Raw genomic sequence first — 12,482 nt, forward strand, 5'->3', positions numbered from 1 at the left:
TCAAATAATTTTGTGTAAAATGGTACTCGTTATACATACTTCTAAATTTACCAAGAAGTTTGTTCCATTTATGTTGTCGTATCAAACGTTTAAAGCTTTTTCAAAACTTCCTCGGTTGATTTTATTAAAGGTTTTCGTATTAGACTACACCATGTAGGGATCACACTTCTTCTCTCCCTCCGTTAGGGGTGAAGCTCACTATTAAAATCTTTGTTAAAAATGCTTGAGCCGCTTTGGGTGGCAGATTTATAAAAATTTGTTAGAAAGTCTTTGTACTCGAAAAATGTTCCTTTTAAGGTTAGACATGGCAAAATCGCGGGCCGATAAATCAGTTTTCTAAGGTACACTCAGTGGTCTCCCCATTGTAGGAAGGGCACTAGGTGGGTTTCTAATCTCAATATTTCACGGCTAATCGCAACATCCTCGTAAACATCATCTCTATGAATAAGTAGGTTGAGGTACAAGGAATCGTTTTTGAGATTCTTTTCACTTAGAGTAAACCTTTCTTTATGACCAAGGGTCCACGTATCTTCTCGTCCGCGCATCCCCTTAAGTATAAGGATAAATTCAGAACAAATCGCTCGAAGAGTTCACCCTGGTTCAAAGATCACACCTTTCGTACAATTCTCTTTCGGAAATATAAAGTAACATACTTTAGGAATGTATGAATCTTGTTATCCTCTTGGAAGGGACTGCTTAAAACGTCTGTAACACGGATATGGTTACTCTACACATTCCTTCCTTCACTGGTTGCAACTATATGTTGTTCTAGTTAATGTTAACCCTAACTTCAACATGTAACTGAAAGGATAAAGTTACATTATGGAACTGTGCTTTCATTCCATCTAAGGATAAGTTCACCTGCAGTATGGTAAACTGGGTGATATCCTTCGTTGTTCGTTCAGATCGTCCTGAAGACACTATAAATAATTATGGCTTGCATCGCATATAAGTTCGATTAGTCACTTTCAGCAAAAAGTTTCAATTCATATAGTCAAATGAAACGTTCTTAAATATCGAGTTCTTTATGCCTATGGTCTCCTTCCGAAATCAAGGGGTTAGTAAAATCCGTGGCTAACACTATCCAGACATCAAATCACATGGTTATGATCACCATGTTTTCCATCCTACCTATCAGCTTTGTATTACGACATAAGCGCTTAATGTTTTAGATGAGTTTGGTAACGTTCAAGATGCATTTCATGCATCCAGCTTACTGAAGATGCCTGTAAGGCTAAAAACATCATATTTCCTTTTGTGGGTATATATTCAGATGACATATTCATGTTAACCAGAAACAAAATCAATTTGTTGATCTCTTAGGACAAGAGACTTAATTAATGGCATATACCTATTCTTACTGTTATACGCCGAAGTACCTTTCAAGGCAATTAACTCACTTCTGAGCCCTCGAGTCTCTCGAAACTTCGATACGCTCCTTCTTATTCAAAAACGGTACCGTTGTTGGTCACTCCTCAAATTTCGGGACAAAATTTCCATTAACAGGTGGGTAATGTAACGACCCGACTTTTTCGACTTGCTTTTGTACTTTGTGCTTTCGCGAGACTGCGTACTGCGTACACGTTTAACTTTTGTAGTAATCGAAATATTATGACTACGAAATCTTAATTATTATTTTATAATAATAATTACTTGGGTTTTTGGATGCTTAATTACGCGTAGTAATTTACTTATGCTTACCAGTTAGTCTTGTTGGACTTTCTACCTTGTTGGGCCTTAGCCCACCCTACACTAGTTAGTGGACTATTTAATTAGCCCAATTATTAATAGCTAGTGACCCATTAATAAGTAAGACAAATGTCCATTTATTAAAGGGAACATGCTAGCATTTATGTCAAGTATTATCCTTAATGTTGCATGAGATTCCAACATAAGCACCAACTTTAGACAACCATTAACCAAAAAGCAAACTTTTGTCCCCCCGTGTCCCCCCTAATTCCAACGGCCATGTACCCCCTCCCTCACCTAATTCACCTATAAATACAAGCCTCATTCCATCCATTTTACACTTGCTTTCATTTGTAATTCACACACACTCACTCTCTAATTCTCTCTTTAGTCTTTCTCTCTCTAAAAAGTGTAAGTATTTTGAATTTATCTTCTTCTTCTCCTTCTCATCTTCATGAATTCATCATCATCATCATCATGGGTCTAGCTTTTTAGCTTTGATCTTGATTACATCTTGTAGATTCAAACATGGATTTGAATCCTTCAAGAACATGGAAGATTCAAGCTTTCTAGCTTTGAATATTCACCCACTTTGTAGATCTATATCTTTTAACTTTAAATCTTGTTATTTTATTATAAAGATTCAAACTTGTGTTTGTAATCTTCATGTAACTTAAAGATCCAAGCTTTATGCTCCAAGATCTTCAAGAACAACCAAGATGCAAGCTTTCTAGCTTGAATCTTCATATCTTTTGATGGATCTAAGTTTTTTAACTTATGATCTCATTATTTTGTTATAAAGATCAAAACTTGTGTTTATGATCTTCATGTAACTTAAAGATCCAAGCTTTATGCTTCAAGATCTTCAAGAACACTAAAGGTTCAAGCTTTCTAGCTTTGTGACCTTAAAACTTGTGTGAAAGGGATCCAAGCTCTCTAGCTTAGGGTTCCATCACTTCATTTGACTTAGATTATGTTCATACTTACTTGATTGAAGTAAAGTTTGTAGCTTTAGTTGTAAATGTAACTTGTAATTATGTTAAGACTAAGGATATGATGTTACCTTGGTTCATCATCCATCTAAGACTATTAAATGAGTTGTGTTCTTACTTGGTCTTAATATATTGTGTATTTATGGTAGAATCTTGGTCAAGGTGATGCTAACCCATCAACGAGTTGTACACTTGAAGCTACATGCATAAAGGATGAGAACCGTGATGAGCATCAAGCACTAAGAACCCCACAGAGCATCTTGCTTACTGTTTTCGGGATCTGATCAGACCACCTAGGCTACTATAAAGTTGATTTTCAGTGAGTTCGGTTCGATTAGATGATTTTCCGTTTGGACCTCGTCTTAATCCGAGTTACGGTTTAGGATTTATGGCCTTCTGAAAGTCATTACACCCTATTAACGTTGAGCTGAAATTTCTGACCTACTCGCACTTAAACCGTCGCCACGGTCAAACGAAGACGATTTTGGTTCTGTAAATTGGTCAGAAACTAGGGGACTCATATACGGAGCCATTGCCACTGATTAAGCGTCTTTTCGATTTACGTAGAGGTCGTAACAGCTGACCGAAGTCAGCCTATTGTTTCAATCTCTATTCTTGTCAAACTTACTTAGCTTTTATGATGATGAACGATGATGATGATGACACTTAAACTTATTTTATGCACTATTAGAACTTATGAGGATAACCTACTGACCTAGCAACCTTTGACTTAGGTTGACGACCTTTCGGACCGACTTACTACTTGCGTACTTTCATTATCGACTTTACCGCTCTTATCACTGTGAGTTATAGCTTCCCTTTTTACTTATACTATTTTTGGCACTGAGAATACATGCGCTTTTTATGTTTTACTTACTTGACACGAGTACTTAAACTTTACATATGTGTGGGTTATATAACGGCATAAACTTTCCCCTTAGCACGGTAACGTTTAACTATTGGTTTTTGAACCGGTAGACGCGAATCTTAGATATGGATTCATAGGGTTTGACATCCCCACTCGGGCTAGTCGCGCTAGCATTTAACGGATGTTTAATACTTCGAGGACATACGCACCCGCCAGGTGTACTTTTAGGGGGTGATATTTATATTTACGTTAAGTCTAGTTACCATGTGCCCACGGTTATACATATACTTTTAATACTGTTTTGAATACTGATTTAAACTGCTGGTTGAAGCACTGAAATCTCGTGGTCTACATTGCTTTACTGTTTACAAACTATAGCTCACCAACATTCGTGTTGACTTTTTAAACATGTATTTCTCAGGTGCTTAGACTTTGTTGCTTCCGCTATTTAAACTTGCTGTCTTGGTGTTAAACTTGCTGTTAAGGACATGCTGTGCTTGAATTTCCGCTGCATTACTTAGAGATGTCTCAATCATGAAACTTATCCTTTGCATTCGTAGTTTATGTTATTATCAAATAATGACTTTGTAACGACCTTTGTGTCACGTTATCTTTTGTAAACGCTATCTTTTATGAATGCAAAACTGGTTTTCAAACAGCATGTAGTACTTGACCGTGTAAAGATCCTGTTGTTGACAAATCGTACACGATGGTTTTGTACGGGGCGTCTCAGTTCGAGTCCCTGTTGTGGCAGTATTTTTTTTGGGCCAATTTCTTTGAAGGTAGCATCATTTTTTCACTATTATTATTATTATTATTATTATTATTATTATTATTATTATTATTATTATTATTATTTTTATTATTTTTATTTTTATTATTATTATTATTATTATTATTATTATTATTATTATTATATTATTATTATTATTGTCATGATTGTTAGTGTTATTATTATTAGTATTATTATTAATGTTATAAAGATTATTATTATTATCACATGTATAAGTATTATAATTATTATCATCATTATTATTATTATTATTATTATTATTTCTAATACAAGTAGTAAATATCATTTATTATTATTATTACGATTATAAATACAAAAATAAATATTATTATTATTATTGTTAAGTTAAGTATTATTATTACTATCATATTACAAATTAATATCATTCTCATAAATATTAGCATTGTAACATTTTTAGTACTATTACTGTTATTAAGTAACATCATTAATTATTATTAGTATTATTATCAGTATTATTAATATTGATATAAGTATTATTATTATTAGTAACATAAATACTATTAGTACTATTATTATCATTATTATTTTATTATTAGTATTAAATTATCATTATTAATAAAGTTATTATTATTATTATTTTTATCAAAAGAATCAGTATTATCAAAACTATCCTTTTTAACTGATAAATATTTTGTATATAAAAATATACTTATTACCTATACTATAATCATATTAATATCTCATATAACTATGTATCAAACCTATTAACATTTTTATATATAAATATATACATATAACAAACTAATGATTTTTGAATATAATACTAAGTATATATATATATATATATATATATATATATATATATATATATATATATATATATATATATATATATATATTAATATAACTAAATGTATCGATACTAATTATTTTAAATATATTTACAAAATAAATACATATAATATAAAAATTAAGATATAATATAAGTATATGTTTTAAATGGAATTTAGTATAAATTCTATATAACTACAAATATATAAATAATATATATATATATAAATGAAATTATGTGATAGTTCTATTATATGTTTTAATAGATATACAATTGATATAGGTTCGTGAATCCGAGGCCAACTTTGCACTTGTTCAATGCCATCATATGCTTAATTACTACGAAATACAATATAGTGAGTTTCATTTGCTCCCTTTTTAAATGCTTTTGCAATATATATATTTTTGGGACTGAGAATACATGCGCTACTTTTATAACTGTTTTACGAAATAGGCACAAGTAATCTAAACTACATTCTATGGTTGAATTATCGAAATCGAATATGCCCTTTTTATCTTGTCCGAAGTTGTCCCGGAATGATGGCGAATTTATCATGTCCGAAGTTGTCCCGGAATGATGGCGAATTTATCATGTCCGAATTTGTCCCGGAATGATGAGGATATTCTATATGCAACTTGTTAAAGTCGATTACCAGGTGTTCAATCCATATGAATGAATTTTATGCATGATGTTTATGGGAAATTGGTATATTAAATCTTGTGGTCTATTAAAATGATGAATTTTATTGTTTACGATAAACCTATGAACTCACCAACCTTTTGGTTGACACTTTAAAGCATGTTTATTCTCAGGTATTAAAGAAATCGGACCTATGAACTCACCAACCTTTTGGTTGACACTTTAAAGCATGTTTATTCTCTGGTATTAAAGAAATCTTTCGCTGTGCATTAACTCATTTTAAAGATATTACTTGGAGTCATTCATGGCATATTTCGAAAGACGTTGCATTTGAGTCGTTGAGTTCATCAAGATTATTATTAAGTCAATTATAGCTGGATGTATTATGAAATGGTATGCATACTGTCAACTTTCGATGTAAAGAAAGTTTGTCTTTTAAAAACGAATGCAATATTTGTAAAATGTATCATATAGAGGTCAAATAACTCGCGATATAATCAACTATTGTGAATCGTTTATATTGTATATGAACGGGTCCTTTCACTAGTCATCATAATGCTTAGGATCGACCACTTAATAACTTAATGTATGAAGTTAAAATAAAAATATAACTCAATGTATCAACATGGGCAAGTAGTAGCAAATACATAACATGCTAAACATATAAAACCATGGATGATTTGAGATCCATGAGTTGTCTCCGTCGTGCCGATCGAAGCCAAATGTACGTGATCAACTCGATTTGTGAACTTACTAATTTCATTATTATTACTCGTATCATTCATCATTACGATATATGTAGTTCATGTAATTATCTTTTCATATGTCACTTCTGATCATAAGTAAATTTTATCATTTTAGATAGTTATGTATTCTTTTTCAAATTAAAAAATAAGGCTAACCAAAATTATCAAATAGAACGTGCCCCAAACTTACGGAGGTTACTCGTGAAACGCCGTTTATCGTCCACGTCTTACAGTAAATGGTTAATCGCGAGACTTGCCACTAGAAGTGCTCACACACAACTTGCAGCTAGTGCTGCTAACATACAGTACGTGGTTGCTGGCTAACCAGTTTTTCATTTATTCATAGAAAAAGCTTAGCTTACAAGCTTGCATTGCGGTTTTAAGTCTACCACCTCGCGTAGACAAGTGGTGGGTAGAACATAGCAAAACTTCCAACAAATGCAACATACACACACCTACAATACAAACACGTACATATCAAAGTAGAGCTAGCATTCATCATATATACAAACAAACTCTACTTCCGTTGACCGTTGACCATCAACCCTTCTTGTTGAACTTGGATTCGTCCAAGTCAACCCCTTCCTCCTCGGCACGCTCACCTCCTGATTTATCGCCGGTACTAAGACCACCTTTTTTCCCCATCTCTTTGTACCCTTCAGTTCCCAGCTGATCCTTCCGCGTCTGTCCGCCCTTGCTTAGACCTTCAAATATTCATAATGCACACATTTTAATTGTAAACATGTTATAAATAAAATAACAAATATACATAGTCTATTAAAATGAAATACCTTCAGCAAGATGTTCTTGAGCCTCTAGGTTTTTACCACCAGTCCCACCGGGAACAACAGTTTCGCCTTGAGCCGGTCGTTGGTCGAGATCCTTTTTCTCCTCTTGGGAGATTTGGTCGGAAATCTTTCGTGATTCTTGTTGCGATGCCATTATTGTTTTTTTAACTTATTTTTATTATTGTGTAAATGATGAGTGTTACGTTGGGTAAATTTTAGTATATGTACCATGGTGAAATTAACATGCACGATGACACGTAATATGATGAGGTGGTGCAGTAGAGTGATGAAAGGGTAAAAAGATAGCCAATAGGTGTGAAACGTGTTGGTTTTCATAGATCCATGAGTATCCTGGGAGACACGTGCCATCGTTTTATCAATGAAATGTAACTATCTCAGGTGTTATAAAATTATACGGAGTATGTTCTTTTTTCGTATTTATGTCGGAACAAAAATATCTTTCTATAAAATTCGTAAATAGACATCTTTTAGAGACACGATAATGAGAAGCGAAGTAATTAAGCACCCAAAACCTGGTCGAATTCTGTTGAGGTACAGATACTAACGGCTAAATCATGAGTTGGATAGTAATTAATAAATCATGTAGGTAATTAAACTAATGAAGTTTCGGGATTTTAGTTAGATGACAATTGACCGAATATAAAACAAATGATGTTATATTGAGATTCATATTTACTTAATCATTTTAATACATATTTATCTATAGTTTCTATTAAAATCATATAATGATTTTACTTGGCAATGATGAAGTTGTGATGCGGTCCAGCGGTGGTGGCCTGCCTCCTTTAGGGGAGGTCAGGAGTTCGACCCTCGTTGGCTACATATTAAAAACACAATTTCATCTCTGCCATGAAGTATCCACCCATGGCACCTTTCCCATATCGTTTGGGGGGTAAAGGGGAGGGGGATTTTACTTGGCCGTGCCCTTGGATCGGTTTCAAGGTTTCCTCCCGGGCAGCGATGGGGGCGGGGTTTATCGCTGCATCGGCATAGTCGAAACGGGAGATGATCGCAACGGGTGGTTAAAGTCCCCCTCGGGTGATCCCAATTGCTGTTCAAAAAAAAAAAAATCATATAATGATGATGTCATTGTTAGGCTAATTTCTTTGTTAAAAAAATCAAAAATAAAGGAAAAATTTTTAACCATGATGGGTTATGTCATTAATGTAAATAATTTTGAATTAAAATTAAATCTTATTAATTAATTATTATTATTAAATCTTATTAATAATTATTTCAATTATTAAAATTAAATATTTTTAAATTATTTTAATTAATTATTTTGAATTGAGTACGAGAAGGTATAAAAGCTAGGTAAAATGAAACCAATTTTAAATTTATATATTAATTCACACTTTTAAAATACAATGACAACCAATATTATCTTTTATGATTAGATGTTGATTGTTTAATATGCATTTTAGGTGTTTGATGAAATGTTCAGCTGACGAGTTTTTAGTCGGACTATGTGATTTCACGGGTCATTAACCTAAATGACTTTAGCATTTACGTTCACTTAATACCTAAAACATTTCGTTTAAACAAACTCGTGGTTCCACGGGTCATTTCACTAGTATTTATATTATTATTTGATCTAATCTCATTTTCATATACCCATATTCATATTCGTAAATTAAGCGAGATAGTGGATATTATCTATATCCATAAATATAGAATATATATTAATATCCATGAATTAAACGAGTTAATGAATATCATCGATATCCATACATATATTTACAGTACCGATACCTATTAACTTTTAAATGCATACAAAATGATATTGTCATATCACACAATTTATTAGGTATATGTACAATCAAAATCCAATATTCGGTATCTTTTTACAATTAAAAAAATCTACTTTATACTATCAAAAAACAATATTACGTCGTAAGATTATTATGTTTAATAATGTTGCGTATTTAAAATTTACAATATATATGTGTTTAAAAAGTTTGATATTTGAAACCGACCCGTTAAAAAATTGCATTAGATCCATCATCCATGTGTTTATAGTACTAGTGTTTTATTAGTATGTCTATTTTTTCATAAATATATGATCGCTCTCTATCTTAATGATTTTTAACTAAACTTTTCTCATTTACATAAGCGTCACATCAAAACTAACCTCTTTCTAGTAAACCCTTCATATATTTCACTAAATAACTCGTACAAATATATATGATATGTACAAGCGTTAAACACAATGTACAAATTAAAAAAGATAGCGAGTCACGCAGTTAAACGTCAACCAATCCCATGCCTTTGGTTGTCACTTGCTTTAACTTGTTATTGCTTATTTGTGTTAAACTTTAACATACATAGTTTAGCATACATAAAGAGCCACCTAAGAAACTAAGCATATTGTCTAGTGGTTTGCCAAAGTCCATATTGTTAGATGTAATTGGAGTGCTAAGACTCTTAACTAATCGAACTTAAAATATGATAATACTATACAATTGATTGAGTTGATTTGTGTTATGTTTGACCTTTAATCTTTATTGATATGAACTCTACATGTATTGAGATGGTCATCATGAAGAGTTATGTATACATGAATTAAAAATTGTCATCTATGTTTTCACTAAATATATATTTATATTCATATCCCTATCAAATATCCAATATATGTTCATTTAGTCCATAAATATCCATCGTCGTAATTGATTGGGAGGCTTGTCAATCGGATAGAATGACCGCTGCAATTCGCAATCCCCAATCCCTAATTTTAATCATGGTATAATGCTATTAGTATGTTTCATATTAGGCAAATAACTCGAAAAAATAGCATAGGTTACACGAAGTGACAATAAAGGTAATATAACTTTCATTGATGCACGAAAAAGACTATATACTTTAATTTGAAACATGAAAATGACCAGAGGCGAAGCCAGGATTTCATGATAAGGGATGCTTACACAAAATAGATACATATATATATATATATATATATATATATATATATATATATATATATATATATATATATATATATATATATATATATATAATGAACATTCTATGTTCATTATATATATATAATGAACATTCTATGTACATAATCAATGATCAACGGTAACAAATCCAACCAGATATAATGACAATGCATCATCAGAAAAGAATGAAAATGACGAAGATTTTTAAATATAACAAGTTTTTCAAAAGAAATCATCAAAAAATAGATTAATATCTACTGCGCGTCGATCCGTTGTCTCATTGAGTAACCTATAATAATTATAATAATTGTATAAGTTAAATATGTATAAACATACACTAAAAAGTTAATTGTTTAATATTGTACCTTTGGAAATGTAATAACTCTAAAGACTAGTAGGAAATAAGAATGTTCATAATCAAAATAAACAGATTCATAGTGGCATTAGTTTGATGGTTGTTAAAATTGTAAAAATAAAATAATAACTCACTAAGGTTATGATGCATGAAATATTGAAATCTAATGAAGAACAACAAACAATTGGTCTAAAGTTTGTAGAATCAAACTCAAAAATTCAAACGTATCGCTCTTCACTCTTTTGTAGTTACGGCAGAGGGAATCCCAAATCTTCAGTAGATCTAAGTCACGCCTAATTTTGTATAGGGTATAATGTTTGTGAATAAAGTTTGAAGTTAGTTTTAATATTTATGGGCCCCTTAGGCCTTAGACTACTTACAAATTAAAACTAATAGTCCATATACAAATATAAAATTTTGACCCATTTACAATTGGACTACACAAGTAGATGGTTACTTTGGACTTACTGAGGATGCTTATAGCAATTTACAAAAATTCAGCATATGAAATTTGGGGTCGGTGGTCAACTTGAGGGTAGCTCAACACCCCCAAGCTACCCTCCTCCCTCCACCATTGAAAATAACTACTATTACAAAAAGAGTTAATTTGAAGTAATATTTTTTACATGGCGGCTTTGTCATCACCATCTAGACTCCAATTAGACTCCATTTCATCATCTTCTTCACTCAATTATTCCAACCAACTTTTCCAGTCATCTTCCACGACTAATTTTTTGAGTAACTTCTTTTATATTGTTATTTTTATTATTTTTTTTACAGCAATTTTATTGTATATACCACAAAAATTACAAAAATTCGTACAAGATGTTATACATAAAGATATCGAGCTAGAATCCTATGAAAACATCTAAAACTCGCAACTACAACTCGACTAACAAATGATTACAAAACAAAAATAGAAGGATTTTGCAACCAATCAAGCCACTCAATATTTTTTGTTTTACATATCTTCGCGACCCATTCGTAACTCTTCACTTGTATGTAGTTTAAAGCAACCGGAGGGGACCAACACGATTTATTAAAAACCTTTTGATTCCGATTTTTTCAAATGAGATACAAGGAAGTCCACACCATTGCTTGCCAAACCCTCGCACCAAATACCGAACATTGAAAATATGACTCGCTACGTAACAGACCATCGAGACTAATCTGCCCATGATTTGCCGAGCATATACCCCACCATTTAAGAACTTTTTCCCATATTTCACGAACCTTTGTACATGAAAACAGAGCATGCTCAACCGATTCTATAACATTATCGCATAAAGGGCAAAGAACGGAATGTAAATCGATACCCCGTTTGTCAAGTTCGAACAACATGGGCAATCTATCCCTTCTCGCCCTCCACACGAAAACACCCACTTTAATTGGAACAAGATTATTTCTCATGGTAGCCAAATTTGATGGGTTCGGAGGAAAACACATAGTCATAAGTAACTTTGTTAAAGCGTTGGTAGAAAAAATACCGGACCCGCAAAGCTTCTAAACCCAATAATTATCCTTTTCAAGATCCATTTTTGCTGAAGACGAAATCAGCAGCTCCAGCTCTTCGACCTCGCCACTTGTTCTGCCTGTAACTTTACGCAACCATAGCCAACTTGGAACCCATGAACTGCCATCCCAATTGAGCCGCTCCGCAACCGTAGCATTCGGATTAGATTCAAGCCGCACCAATCTCTTGAAAATCTCCTTTAAGGTTTTATCTCCAAGCCACACATCATCCCAAAATTTAGTATTGTTTCCGTTACCGACCACTTTTGTAAATGACTTCGAAAATTGCACCTAAGCTATCAATCTCGAAACCTGTTTTTACACTTTTACTCCATGTAGTATTAGAA

At 32.4% G+C, this 12,482-nt stretch overlaps 1 protein-coding gene across 1 annotated transcript; it reads right to left on the reverse strand.

The window, feature by feature from the left end:
* Positions 1–7,060: 7,060 nt before the first annotated feature.
* On the reverse strand, positions 7,061–7,462 carry LOC139895760 (em-like protein GEA6). Its single transcript, XM_071878296.1, has 2 exons — positions 7,312–7,462; positions 7,061–7,224 (listed from the first exon to the last, which is right to left on the reverse strand). The coding sequence occupies exons 1-2, from the start codon at positions 7,460–7,462 to the stop codon at positions 7,061–7,063; spliced, it is 315 nt and encodes a 104-aa protein (XP_071734397.1).
* Between the last annotated feature and the right edge of the window lie 5,020 nt (positions 7,463–12,482).

Source organism: Rutidosis leptorrhynchoides, chromosome 3, assembly GCF_046630445.1.
Source record: "Rutidosis leptorrhynchoides isolate AG116_Rl617_1_P2 chromosome 3, CSIRO_AGI_Rlap_v1, whole genome shotgun sequence".
Taxonomy (NCBI): domain Eukaryota; kingdom Viridiplantae; phylum Streptophyta; class Magnoliopsida; order Asterales; family Asteraceae; genus Rutidosis; species Rutidosis leptorrhynchoides.